We start from the raw sequence: 14,936 nt of genomic DNA on the forward strand, positions 1-14,936 counted from the left end.
AGAGGACTGACATCACTTTTGTCTGTGTTAAGTTTGGAGCTAACTAGCTAGCTTTACTCAAGTGAAAGTACACATAAATACATAAAACTGTATCACATCTACTGTTCTACTTGGGTGAATGTAGCACTTAATTTAAATAAAGTTTTAAAAGTAAAAGTACTTAACAAGTGTCGCTAATGCAATCATTATGGCTGATTTGAAAGGGGCGGGGTCTAATGTTACCTGCCCGCTCCGATTGGATCAGTCACCAATTTCCCTCTCGTTACTGATTACTTATATCTTATATATAAACAATGTGAACATGAATGCATTTTAAAAATGTAGCGGAGTAGAAAGAACTTATTTGCTGATATATGTAGTGGAGTTAAAGTTGAAGGTACCTGAAAATGACTTGGATAATGTATATATTTATAAAATTATAATAATAAAAATGTGCCTACCGACAGTAACTAAGTAAATGTACTTTGTTACATTCCACCTCTATAATTGGCTCTATAAAAGTTAAGCCAACTTCATGCTTCTTGCATTTTAAAATCACAGTTAAGGGGAACTGATGTACCAGAGGTTCTACTTCTTAAATATCTCAGTTATCTACTCAAAGTGCTGCATTATACCAAAGATGGTTCGGATGAAATTCACCTTTGCATCTTCGCAAGAAAGGTTTTGTTCAACGCTCAGTGATGTGATGGGATGATTATTTTGGGACATGAATGATTTATGCTGAGGCCAAACATGACCCAGATGAAGCCTGGTCAATGGCACGTAGCAGTGAGCTAATCCTTTTATTGCAGCGATTCTACTGAAATGACTGTTTTGTTCTGAAGAATTCAGCACTGATACGTTGCAGTTAAATGACAAAACACAGAGGAGAGAAGCAGTGCAACATGTGTGAACAGTGCCACAGTATAAATATCCTCATCAGACGCTGAATCAGAAAGAACGATCAAAGCTGCAGCTGTTCAACATTTGTCTTTAATTCTGCTCATGCTCATCAATTCACCAAAACATCTGAAGGAATATTTAAGGCTGTAGATAGACTTAAATGATACAAAATGTCGGGCAACGAAGAAGGAATTAAGTTAGTAGGCTAAGAATACAAAATATAAAATTTCAGACTTAAAAAATTATACCTTATCAAATGTTTGTGTATTTATTTACAAGGTCAATAAAACACCTCAAAAAGAATACAGTTCAGGAAAGTCTCATAAATAAGAAGTTTAGATATGAACAAAGTAGTCTCATTTCACATTTGTTTTACTCTCCCGTTTGATTTTTCGGTTAAAATGCAACAATATTTTTTTCAATATTTTGTCCTGGAAGTTCAATAAAAATCTTTTTCTTTTTTTCAGAAGAGTCGATGCAGATGTTCATCAAGTGGTTCAAGGAAAAAGTTTAGCTTTGACTCATGAAGGGAGGAGATTCATTGGAGCCCCGACGCAGATCAGCTTTCACACGTATCTGAACAATTTGAGGATTTTTCTTTTTTTTTCAGTGTCTCTGAAAAGACACATCTGCAATTCATTTTCTTGAGAATGAACGTCTTGTCTGTAAACACCAGACCCAAACATAAATGTCAGTCCTCTTCAGACAATGACACTATTAGCATTGTCGTGATTGTGCACGAACAAAGAAAAACACGGGGTTGTGGTGTGTGATAATGTACACAAGATAACCGAGTCACATCCCGAGTCACATCCCTACTTCCAAACTTCACTTGTTTGTTACTCCAAGCTGAGATTAAAGCATCCGGAGCAATAAAAAAAAGGAACTGACAGAATCCGTACGATGGCTCCGACATGAAGAAAACCACCCGAGCTATAAATAAATAAACGTGATAAATCACGTGTATTTCTGAAGTGAAGTTGAAACAGAGCAGTGGTGTTTTGGAACGCCAGTGCTCTGTGTTGTGGAAAAGGACAACATCCTGTTTGATGAAATAGTGCAAACATGACTCCAAACTATATGTGACACAGGATCCAGTTATTTCCAACAATCAAAAAAATTTGAGCCCGAGCCCGAGGAAGCGGAGCGAGGCCTCCCAGCTCAGCTGGGCTTGTTTTAACCAACGGGAATCGGTTGTTTTCTCCCACGCTGCGTTGTAAACCGCTGATAAGCTCGTGGAGCTGGTTTGACATTTTTCACATTTTTCTTGAGGGCTCTGGAGGGAGAAAAGCCCCCGATTTATAAAAATAAAGCTGAAACCCAATGCTGACCTTTGGCCAGACTGTTTTCCAGGTGACCTCATCCTGTGGCTGATCTGCCTTGGGGTTCCTGCTCCGAAATATTAGCCAGGTCGAGTCTTGTTCTGGGGAAAAACCCGCCTTCCGCGGAAAAGTGCTCGCAAACACATATCGAAGCCGTTCAGCACGAACCTGATCATTCAAAATCTGCTTTTAAACGCTCCACTCCCCCAGTCGGACAAACCACGGTGCCGTCACCGCACGGAGTTAGTCCACTGTTTTCATATCAATCACCTCCAGAGAGCTTTTCCATTCGTAGGCGATACAAAAGAGGAGATGCTGAAGCGGTGGGGCAGTGCAACTCCAAATAATAAAGCAAGGGCTGAAAAATAAAAATCACAAGCCTCACAGCTCAGAAATATCAACCCCAGATATATCACACAAACACACACACACACGTATACACTTTTCTCTCCACACATATTACATCATCATCAGGACTCGGGGAGTCATCCACACCAATAACATCCAAACCACACAGGGATTCAAAACCTTTTTTTTTCTCTTTTTTCCAGTGCAATTCACGGGTCTCTCCCCAGTCCGCTCTGCTTCACTTCTGCATCACATCCATTTGATATGGTTTGGTCCAGTTTCAGTTCTCCAACAATGGTCCGGTCCACTATAGTATACAAGCTAATATAGTCTCTCCGGTCTTGTGCAGTCAAATCCAGTCCCCTCCTCCGGTTCTGGTTTCCGGTCCAGTATCTTCCGAGTCAGGACTGATACCACAAACTACGTGGACTTTAAAAACTCCACATAGTTTTCTGGTATCAGTCCTGTTCGACCATCCAGGGTCCCTTCAAGCCAACCCGGCTCCCTGGAGCCATGAACTGCAGAGAGAGAGAGAGAGAGAGAAAAATGAGAAACATTCAATTTGTTTAAACATCTCAAGATAAACTCAAACCTTTCCATAAATAAGAGGCACTGAAAGGGATAGTTCACCCAAAAATGAAAACCCTGAAACCCCTGAAACTCCAAAAGTGTTATGTGGACTTAAACACTTCACCCACCCCTCATTTTCATATTTTGGTGAACTCTCCTAACTCACAAACCGTGCTGACACAGAGAGAAACCCGATGAGACAGCTGTGTTTTGATCTTCATTTATATGGCTGCTGTACTGTAACAGTGTTCTTAAGAGTGTGTGGCTGCAGTGTAAGCTCCGTGGGGACAGCTGGGATGCTCCCTCCTTGGCTCGCCATTAGCAGACAGGGGTGTTGGGATGCCACCGTGAGGATTACATGTCCGCAAGGTCACATTTTGCCCAAAAGGGGCTCCGGTGACACTGCTCTGCACTGCATAGCTTAAAAGTCTTCTTGCTGCAAACTCTATTTAGGTCCGGTTGGTGGGGTGTGAGAGGACATGTGTCAACTGGCGTGACCAAAAAGTGAATCCCTAATAATCAGTTCATGTGCCTTATCTGCGTGATTATAAGCCTTAGCAGCTCAAAGTAAGTTTTTACTTTCCTTACGTTTGTGCAAGTCTGGTTTTCATTTGAGCTGTTGAGCAAAAGAAAACTGTGGAGAGACAAACATGAACAGTTTTGGGAGCTCGGGGTTGGAGAGGAATGAAAAGAGGCATGAGAGGAGAAAAGAGAGAGAGAGAGAGAGAGAGAGGTCGGTCTCACGAGATTCTGACAGTGAGGGGAGGTGAAAAGGAAAATAAACCACAACAGTAAGGAAGCAATGAAGCCATTGAATAATAGACATGTGGTTTCCAATACTTTCTGTAATAACTAATTTAATTATTTATTTACTTTTCCCCCCAAAAAAGCAAATTACTCCTCCGTTGAAAGATATTAGGTTCTTGGCTGTGTTGCACTTGACTGAATCTTTTACAGTTTTGTCTGTTTGCAAACTTGTGATAATCTTGGTGGTAAATAGGCAATAATGAAAAGTGCATATCACACCCTTCACTCCCATAATAAAATGTAATTAAAAAGTATCATGCGACCCAAGCACACCTTCCTGTTTCCTCCAGGGAGAAATTACAGTAGCCAAAAAATTTAAGAATTAAAATGGTAACTGAGTTGAGTCAGTTGTGACTTTTTTGGGCCAGAACCTTTGACTGTTTAGAGAACTTTGGATAACTTACATATTTTCAACCCCAGTGGTGAGATCCAGGACCAGGGCTCAATAAATTAAGTCCAGCAAATTCCCGGGGCTGACTTGTTGTTTTTACAGTAATTATTTGTTTCTACAGACACACCAACCCACATTCTTTCCTTTTTCTGCTGGCAGATCCAGAGGCTGACTCACCGTTTTCAAAGATGGTTCCAGCGATGAAGGACAGCTCGGAGTCATGCTCTGCCTTGCAGGCATACAGCGCCCGAGCCTTCCTGCCCGCAAGACTGGAGACATTAAGGAAGTTAGGAAGAAAGCGTTTACAAACTAAAGTGAACGTTATGCTTTCAGCTGCTCGAGCCCCAGGCAGGTCGTTACTTTAAATGAGTGCCAAATGCCAATGGGGTTCATTCACACATTTTCAAGTCAGATTTAAATGATGTGATCCTCCTGAACTCTTTACGGTTTTATGTCCAAGTTTTTTTAATTTTTTTATTGGACACATAACTCCTTTTACAGTTTTGGTTTGTGATTGGAGGGGGGGCAGTGGAAAGATGGTTGAGTTAGAGAACTGCATCCAAATAAGGTACTTTCTGGATTAAAAAGTATATAGAGAAGCTCATATGAAAACAACTGCAGTCTAATTAGTGTTAAAATAAGAAAAGGGTAGATTAAGATGCTTTTCCCAAAGGAAAAAATCATGCTTTAAATTCCATCCTTTTACAGGGAAGCTTAGAAGTCACGGCCAAGTACGTGATAACTTCTTAATATTTAAAAAAATATTTTTGTATTAATTAAAGCTGTTCAAGCTTTTCCAGATGATGAATATTGAAGAGCTACCTAAGTAAATAATTGCACATTAGTATATTGCTAACATTATTCATCAGTTACAGAGAAGCACTTAGTGAGTGCTTGAATCAAATATCCCAGCACTTCTTATTATAGAAGATAAATATTCTGCTTTAGTTTTTCTTTCCTCTCCACTCATATTGTGGTGTCATCTGCAAACAGGCGCACACATTTTCACCTCAAGAGTTTCCTAGAACGACTCCTTTATCGCTTGACTGAACTGTTGTGATAAAAATCATTACACAACAATGTGGACCAACCTGATGGGAGAGGAGTCGCTGGAGGCCGAGGACGTCGGCTGAGGACTCGAGGGGGCAGAGAACATCGGCCAGGAGGGGGAACGTGGTGAGGTGGGGCTGGGAGACGCCGCACTGACGGAGACATGAACACTGAATATGAAATAATACAGAAATAAAGACTGAAAGATATAAAATACAGTTCAGGACATTATCAGCTGTGACAAATGTGACTCTCTCAAATTAAAGACATAGTTTCGTACCTTTTGGCTGGGATGCTGCCACGACCTTTTGGGTTCAGCCTAAAAACAGAAAATTAAAAACAAGTTGTAAGACTGAGATTTCTGGACAAGTGAAAACCAACTGGATTTTAATTAAGTCATTAAGCCACAAGGGAAATCGGGACACTAAATGGTGTTCTTCTTTCACTGAGGTCTGCTTGCATTAGGGTTCAAGTCCATAGAATAGAGCTCCAAGCTTGTTGGGCAAAACGAAATAAAAGTCGAAATAAATGATTCAGCTGCAAGGAGGAACTAATAGTTTCAATAGTTCCTTTATGTGCTCTTATCAAATGAATTGTAAAAACAGACAAATGACATTTGATTGTGGAAATCAATATTTAAAAACATTTAAAAAGCAGCACTTCTGTGGCTGCCTGCCTCATAAATGAGTGCGGGGGCCACTGCACAGAATGCACTGCTGGAAGGAACCAAGTCAACCAGCGTCACTTTCATTGATTGAAACTTACATTTAGGTCAAACAGGGAACAAGCAAATATTTGCGCTGAGTCATTTGTACTGAGGATTTTGTTCTGTAGATTGTGGAACACATACCAAACATAGCTCGTATGCTCTACTGGCATTTTGTTGCTATAAGAGTCACAGAGAGGTTTAAGTGAAGGACTGAAACAGCAGCATGTAACCACACCACACTGCTAGTTACAGTATGAGAGCACAATATTCCGCCCCGCATGGATACAGAGAAGGACAAACCACGTGTAAAATCATGGAGAAGACAACTGAAATACTTCTGTTGGAAAAATCTGAGAAAAGAACATGTTGTCCGTATAAATATTTAAATATACGGCCTCAATGAACAGTTTGAACAGGCAGATTCAGACAGTAATACTGTAATAATGTTGAATTTTTCCTTCTTTAAATGTTAAACCTGCAATAACTGATATTTCAGCCACATAATGTCGTATCGGCTTATTTAGCTTTATTCGTCTTGTTTGTGGTTCCTCTTAATGGATGAATTTTCTTCAATTTGTATCCATTTTAAGGAACATAGAGCTTAAAGGTGTGGTTATTAGTAATCTATCTTTTAAATTCTCATTTGAGAGAGCGTCTCAATGATCCTCAGTAACTCAGTGCTTGTCAATAACCTCTTCTAGCCCATTCATCTTCACTCCCTGCCCCCGTAGCTGATGGATTTCCAGCAAAAATCTGGATATTTCGTATTTGGTTTTTTTTTTCTGTTTCTCAGACGTGACGTCACAGGGGAAATTCCCAAAGATAACAGGTTACAAAAGTGAATCAACAGGTTTCGGGTGAACGCAGCCTCATCGCCCCCACAGCACGTTTGACAGCTCCATTTAATAAATATATCCGCAGCCTCTCCCTTCTCCCCCTCACGGGCCATTTATTGACTTTCTCATAACACACTCACGCGCCCCCACGTAACACTAAGGCAAAGGCACATACTTCCATCTCATTAACAGTGAAGGCAGAGGCACACTTGAGGGCTGCCCACAACAACAAGGTGTGACTCAAATTAACAGACAATGCAGGTCGAGTGAAACAAATCACTGCTGTGACCAATGTTTCAGATTATTACGTGAATTCACAGCAACAACACACTCGCCGCTCTCGTGTCGCCAGTTGTGTGGATCACATCTGTTTTTTTAAGTGACAAATTACAGTTTACCGCCTGGGAAAGATTCCTACAGTAGGAATGTATCGTCTACTGCCTAAAGGCTGCGGCGCACGATAAACCTGCAGGAACCCCGTGACCTGCAAATATCAAGTTTGGGCACCAGACAGAAAACACAGGAGGGTGCAAAAAGATCTCAGGAATATTTCAGTAATGAGCATCAGAAATTATGGGTCGTGCTGATGTAACAGGAGGACAACTGCTGATTGAACAGATGAGACGAGTTACGTTGATTAAGAAGCTTCTCTATACAAACAAGGACATTACTGAACCGTATCTGTTTAGTTTTTTTTACTGTTTTACTTTTCTGGAAAATATTTGACCTCAGTGGCAGAACACTGGGGCTCTGTTTCACTTCGTGCTTTTTAGTGCAAATTTCCTCGGTAGTTACACTAATTCCTTCATATTCATGTCACACTCACCAGGCTGCTGCTCTCAATTTCTCCTCTTTGACAAACACTTTTTCATTCACAAATTAATTCGAGTCATTTCCTCTTTCCTTTTTCCTGATCAGTGCCGACACAACTCTTCCAACAGATTTTTCAGTCTGTCAGGCTTCCTGTTATTGCTCTGCTTGTATAGTGTGATGTTGATTAAACTGCCATGTCTACTTGAAAAAACAATATATATATAGAGTTGGTGCAGATGTAAATAAACATCCATATATATAGTGAATTTGTGTTTTCAGAAGGGGACCGTTGGGCCTTAGCGGAGGTGTACGCACTTTTCTGAGTGTCTTTGTTTACTTTCTTCCTGTAATTGACCTTTATTTGTTTGTGCAATTATCCATTCCACAGTTTGAAACCTGGCTTGTAAATGGAAATTAACAGCAATTACAGCAAAGAAGTAATACGCAGCTGGTTTACACGTATTCAGTCGCAGTAATGAGGCTTGCTCACTTGTTGATTCGTTATTCTGATTTATGTGGAATTTTTTTATCAACATCCAAACAGATCGAGTTGGAACATGCAGCCGCGCCACGATGCAGCAAGAGATTGTGCTCACTATTGTTGAGCTCAAAGTCGCTGAAGAAGGCAGAGGATAGAAAACGTCCCTATACACAGAACTTTGCTCAAGAATTGTAAACCTTTTAAAATCCATTTTCAAGAGGCAGCTCATCAGTAAAAGTAGCAGAAGCAGACACATTTAGTCTGGTGTGTGTGTGTGTGTGTGTGTGTGTGTGTGTGTGTGTGTGTGTGTGTGTGTGTGTGTGTTGCTGTGTGGAGGAAATATTTCTATGACAGGTTTCCTAAATGTTAAAGTCACCATGGAGACTTTTACAGCTTTTCTTTTTTTCCTCCCTGTGGTGATATATTAAGACTTTCTGTCTCTTTACCTCTAATCTCTCTGTACTCATGACTTTCTTTTCACTTCTTTTTGTTCCCTTTCAAATGCCAAACAGGCTGCAGGAACGAATAGAAAGACACTGACTTTGCCCGACAGACAGAACAAGAAGATAGAAAGTGACGTTTTGCCATTTACACTCAATGTGCTCATGTTAGTACATCAGGTCGCAGGTCAAGTCTGCAGGGTTAGATTGATCACGTATGCTTCTCTAGAGCATATTACAACGTCTATTACTGTTTTTTTAAATGCTTTATCTCTCTTTATTTTTTCCTGCATTGTATCATCTGTATGTGAAAAAACGTAGAAGCTATAAAAAGACCTCCAGGCATTTCCCAGCTGAAAACAAACTCTAAAAGAGGACAACAAAAGGTGCCAAAGCTGAAAATAACATCTGCCTCAGATTAATGCGGAGTTTCTGAAGAGACAGTTGTTGACCTCTGACCTTTGTACGTCTCGACCCTGTGATGAGGACACACGCTGGCATTTGAAGCTGTAACGGGGGTTTGACAGATCTTTTTGGGATCTACAAAGAGCTTCACCCACAACTTAGTGTCCACTTACATCAAATATGGGAAAGTTGAGAGAACAATCATGATTGAAGCAGCAGAGGCTGAGACACTCCAATGTACTACACTACCCATAATGCCACTAAATAGTGCCTCCTTGGTAAACCCTCCCTTACTGGTAAAATCAATGCCATTCAAATATCACACATCTCACTTTTGACAATGAGGACTTCAAACATCTGTGCAGTGTGCTTTTAATTGGTCAAGGTGGTTTCCACGTCCTATAATGAATGCTAATATGTTAGTATACAAATGTGAAAAGCAATCATTGTGTTCATGGGTGTTATGTGAATGTTTGTGTGTCTTCAAAGCTCCTGAAAACATGTGGTGGACTCTGCAGTAAACTGTGACCAGCAGGTTTCGATCCTCATACTCAAACACGATGTGCTGTGAGTGTGTGTGTTTATTTAACTCATGTTTGGGTGAGTTCACTGAGACAAAATCCAATCAACTGTTTATATGGCAAAGTATTGAATATTGCATCTCTTGAATCATTCTGTGTTTATTTACATATTTTTCCTTATGTCATCATTTCCTCTAGATTACCGATTTCTTTTAATTAAAAACTCATTTTTTATTTATAGAAGAAACAAATCTGCCTGTTTGTTCATTCATTCATCGATCGAGCCAGATTTGCCTTCGGAGCCACATTTGTGTATTGTGTTTAGTTGTGTTTAGTTGTTGAGGACCTGGAAACCATTCAACACTTCTGTCGTGACGTTATTCAGATAAAACCCTCAGTTGAGCTGGTTGAGTATTAAACACACACAGACGCTGCTCTTTTCTCATGCATGAAAATAAAACTTTGCTGCCATTCTCCAAGAGCAAGAAGCACAACGGTTTCCATCTCAGAAGCCGCTCGACGGCATCAGATGTTGCTGAGATAATGATGGGAAACTTGATACTCTTTGATGCCGCATGTGTACACATTATACAAATATAAAGAGCAATGTGTATGAAACACTTGATAGCACTCTGTTCGGTACAAGCATGACCTTAAGAGGAGAAAAGTCAAAGAATAAAAGGTAAAAGCTTGTAAACATACAATTTCACACACCATTAAGTGCCATGTCATGACCAACAGGTTGTTCATTAAATATCATCTGAAAAGCTTTTCCATCTCCTCTTTGCTCTCTGTGCTCTTGAACGTCTCTTTAGACCCTTTATCTCTGTCACTTGTTTACCTTTATCCATCTCCATCACCAGCAAGTCGCTATGGACAACATGTTCAATCTTTTGGGTCGAGAAAAGCGAGAAAAAAGTATAAACCTACCCAAACAAATTAACTACAATTAGTAAAAAATAACAGGGCATTTAACTTTAGGGCATTTTCCCACCTGAAAGTCCGAACCAAGGTTTGTTACAATGTATATGTTTGATCTGGTTAGTTTTGGTTTCACATTCATTGGTCTCATGTCAACGTGTTGTCAACTCAACTGATAATAGTGCTACCAGCATCACCAGGTGCAGTACTCAACACTAGTTTGAATACGCCAAACAAACGTCCTTGTCGTTCAACCGTTATATCGTCGGGGAAGAGGAGTGCGAGCAATCCTGCGAGCCTGCAACTCTGTTTGCAACTCTCCAGTTTCTGGAGAGACCAGAAAAGCTTCCATTTCTTTTTCTGTTGTTTAATGTCGTCTCATTTTCCTGCAGTTTCCCCCAAATTTGGAATTTTCCAAACTATCAAACTGCAAATGACCCAAACCATGGTTCAGTTTGATCCGGACCATGACCAACTCTTTCAGTCAGTTAGTCTGCACTGTGGTCCAACGCACCTTTCACGACCGAACGTGTCTGCACCAGATGTGAAAGCGCTCTTACTTAAATCCATAGCTGGAATTTAAAGCGTGTCCTTATACATCAAGTTCAGATTTTGCCCTTGAAGCACAGTTCACACATACACAAGGTTCCAAGCACCCCATTTAAAAAAGAACCATCAATTTCAAACTTGGGAGACGGGTTTGTTACTTTTAGAGGATGAAGCTTCTTGCCAAGAGGTTTATGTGGACATTTCCTTACTTTTCAGATTTATGACACAGCAGCAGTTAAATACAGCACATTTTATGTGAGCTGGTATCATTGCAGCACTTTGCTCAGAGGACTCTACTGAAGCTGTAAAGACATAATAAAGTAAGATTGTTTTTCTCTGCAGTTATTACAGTATATCGTCTGTTTACTGTGGTTGGGGTCTCTAATTTAGAGAAAAGTTTTTAGTGTTTACACAAAAGACAAAAAGTTTGCATTTCTTTCACTTGACTGAAGGACGAAGTCGCTTATTTACATGCTAGTAAGAAGTCAAGATATTTTTAAGTATCAGTCAGATGAGGGACACGTGTCATAGACATATATAAATATAAATATATATAAATATAAAGGTGGACAAAAGTCCCCAAAAGTGAACCCAAATCCCCTTGATCGCCCCCTGGTGGATGGCTGCATTAAAGCTAATATACCTCACCTCCTTCATGTCAGTAAAAGGGACATGGACCAAACTAAAAAGTCAAAGCACAGGTCAAATATTTTTATCTCAAAGGCTGTTTCTGTCATTTAGGGTAGTTCTTATCGCACCGTTTGTTCAAGTGTTATTTTTTCCGGCAAGTGAGGTTTTAATTTGTTATTTGATGCTTTAAAACTGCGGTGAAATGTCCTGATTGACAGCTGACAATGAGTCACGATTGGTCGAGCTTGTGCATTGGCGGGACTTCAATGCTGCGGCTCTACACGATGATCACTACTGAGCAGACTCTGGCTCCAAATGAGGTCCAAAGCGCAAGATGGCGGACATTTTTATATACAGTCTATGAATCAGATATACAGAACAACGACCATCCATATATTATCTATACTGCTTATCCTGTAATGATATGTGGAACAGCGATTAAAGAACTGAGAGGAGGTGGTGGAGTGAAACCAGGAGGAAAAATAATCAGTGGCAACGTGCAATCATCTTGGCAACATGTTGTATTTGCAGGTCTGTCACTCAATTAATGAAATGATCGGTGGTGCATATGTCCAAGTCCCAGACAGTGCACATCAACGCCAAAGAAAACATCATTGAACAGACGATCTTCATGCTTACTAACAGACAAATGAAGACGCTGTGTGTGTGTGTGTGTGTGTGTGTGTGTGTGTGTGTGTGTGTGTGTGTGTGTGTGTGTGTGTGTGTGTGTACATTATGTGTGTATGCTCAGCATCATGTCAATGTGAATTCCATATGAAGGTGTGTGTGTTAACCCTGTGTAGAGACCTCAGTGTAGGCATGGCCGGTGTTTATATGAAGACGTATGGTACTTCTCACAGGAAGAGGGGCTTGCTCAGACATGCAGAACTGTTTCTGTTTCACTCGGCCTCTGTTAGTTATGTAAACTATTGATCAAACACAGAGGAGGCCAAGCGGTGGGAGGACATGCACATTATGTAACTGCTCCCTCATACATTGTGTATAAATGTGAATGGGTTTTCGTGTAATTGTTTTTAAGTCCTGTTGAGGGGGAGCACAGATACGATTGTTGGTGCAGTTGGGAGTTCAGGTCCTTGTCGCAAATGTTTTCCAGATGCTTTTGGGATTTAAACCGACAACCCGCCACTCACAAGACTACTTCTGCTTAAGCTCTTAGCTGCCACATATGCACATGTGTGCTGACGTGTGTGCGTGTGTGCATGTGGTCATGCATTCCTGCGCCTGTGAATTTCCGTATGCATGAAAAAAAAGAATATGTGTGTACATTCTTGGAACCCGTGTGTTTGTGAGTGTATCAGTTAATGTTTGCACATGTGTGCATACACAGTGCATCTCTTTGTGTATCCAAAGTTTCCATCCTTCACCCCTCACTCACAAACATGTCAAACTGAAAAGCTTCTAATTTAATTTGTATTTTCTTTCCTTTTGACTTCTTTATAAAAAAAATGGCTATCTTAATAATGTTTGCACAAAATTCCCTGAGCTGCATCTTTATAACATCCAAAAGTTTGTGTTATCTCTTAGACGCTTCTCACTTATAGTAAACAAGAACAAGAAAAAGTTTCAGAAAAGAAGGTAAAGAGGGAAACCATTAGAAGGACATTATTATCTCACTATTGAGCAATAAATAAACAAGTCTGCACAGCAAAAGGTACAGTTGAAATCTGGTTTCATATTCTTTATATTTTATATGTTCTATTATTGCAACACTGCTAAATTGGTGTTGATGTAATTAATCAGTCAACAATTCCCTATCTTTAAATAGGGAAGTGCAGCACTTTGAGTGCAGAGCCAAGGATAAAGCCCTGCAATGCTATATTAAAGAAAGTATTCCTGGATCAGGAAGGTATATCTGGATCCACTTTAAAATTTGATAGGATCATCTCTGGGTCATACTGCACACCTCCACAAAATGTAATAGAAATCGGTTCAGTAATTTTTGAGTTACTTAAAGACACTTTAAACACTGGTGAAAACGTAACCTCCTAGGCAGACCTGAGGAACTGCACAGATCAGCATGAGTTTTATGCCATTGCTCTGTCACACTCACAGTGAACTGGGGCGGATCTGCCGTGTGTCTTGCTCTCCGTCGTTGCTGGTCAGGCTGTGTCTCGGGGTTCGGCCTTGGCTGCTGCTGCTGCTACTGCTGCTGCTGTTGCAGTTGGCAGAAGAGGAGGAGACCGGCTGCTGCAGCTCGTTGACTGTGGCATTGACGACACTGTTCCTCTTGTCACCTACATGAAAAGAAAGATAATTGCAAACTCTTTGCAGAAAAACAGACGTTTTTCTGTCTGAAAACACCAAATAGCCCCAGTTAGAAAGACTGGTAGTTTTAGATGCCTTATTTTCTCTCTACGCCAACGAGTGCAACACAGAGCAGGTGTAAGATTGACAGAGAAAACTAAGGGTGAGAAAAGATTGTTACTATTATGTGTATTGAGCGAATTAAGTTGCTCAGCTCACCTTTCTGGGAATGTGTTGGTGTGTGAAAGAGTGTGAGAGGCCTCTCGCTGCAGGACGGGGCTTTGCTGTCAGTGCTTTTTCTCCTGGACAGGTTGAGCTGCAGGTTGGTCGAACTTGCTGCAGAACTCGGCACGTCCCTGAATATCTGAGCAAACAAGACAGTGAGGTTTAAGTAAAATTGAATCAACAATACAGAAATTGTGGGTAGAAAAAGTTTAACCATTGCACAGAATGGTTAAAAACATGTGTACATCATGTTCTTGTAAATGTTAAGTAATTTATGGCTTCATATGTGACTGCAGGGCAATGAAGATGTATTATCTTATCGCATATAGGGCAAAAACAGTGATAACAATGTGGTGTTTAGTTGTAAAAACATGCACAACCATGCAACGGTCAAGATTTTAATCACATATGAAAACCAGTCCTAAATAAAGCAACTTGACATGTTTAACCACTAATTGTATATGGTGGGGTCACATTATATTTTCTTTTAATACATGTGCTGACACAGTATGAATCTCATTGTAATTTCTGGATTTATTAAAATGCATTGCAACCATTGCAGCTCGGGTTCTGCCGAACAAACTTTAAACTGCTAACTCTTCTTTCAACAGGAAATTTGCAAAACCTTAACAACAGCATACATCAAAGACTTTAGTGGTATTGATTCTGACACAGCTAAAATTCCAAATAAAAAAATGGACTCTAGTCATGCTTTTATTTGTGCATATACGTGTAGTGCAGATAGTCCTTTCTCTCCTCTGTACAGTAGAA

General features: G+C 40.3%; 1 protein-coding gene across 3 annotated transcripts in view; it reads right to left on the bottom strand.

The window, feature by feature from the left end:
* Positions 1–956: 956 nt before the first annotated feature.
* The window catches only part of LOC118121837 (rho GTPase-activating protein 26), a 79,495-nt gene continuing 65,515 nt past the window's right edge, over positions 957–14,936 (bottom strand). For 2 of the 3 annotated variants that reach the window (XM_035178035.2, XM_035178033.2), the window contains exons 19-24: positions 14,160–14,304; positions 13,747–13,930; positions 5,651–5,689; positions 5,412–5,540; positions 4,498–4,589; positions 957–3,070 (exon numbers count right to left, since the gene is read on the bottom strand). In XM_035178035.2, the coding sequence (XP_035033926.2) occupies positions 2,973–3,070; positions 4,498–4,589; positions 5,412–5,540; positions 5,651–5,689; positions 13,747–13,930; positions 14,160–14,304 (687 nt within the window). In that variant the 3' untranslated portion in view covers positions 957–2,972. The remainder of the gene's footprint in view (positions 3,071–4,497; positions 4,590–5,411; positions 5,541–5,650; positions 5,690–13,746; positions 13,931–14,159; positions 14,305–14,936) is intronic. The other variant, XM_035178034.2, reaches the window with a different exon arrangement.

Source organism: Hippoglossus stenolepis, chromosome 15 (assembly GCF_022539355.2).
Source record: "Hippoglossus stenolepis isolate QCI-W04-F060 chromosome 15, HSTE1.2, whole genome shotgun sequence".
NCBI lineage: Eukaryota > Metazoa > Chordata > Actinopteri > Pleuronectiformes > Pleuronectidae > Hippoglossus > Hippoglossus stenolepis.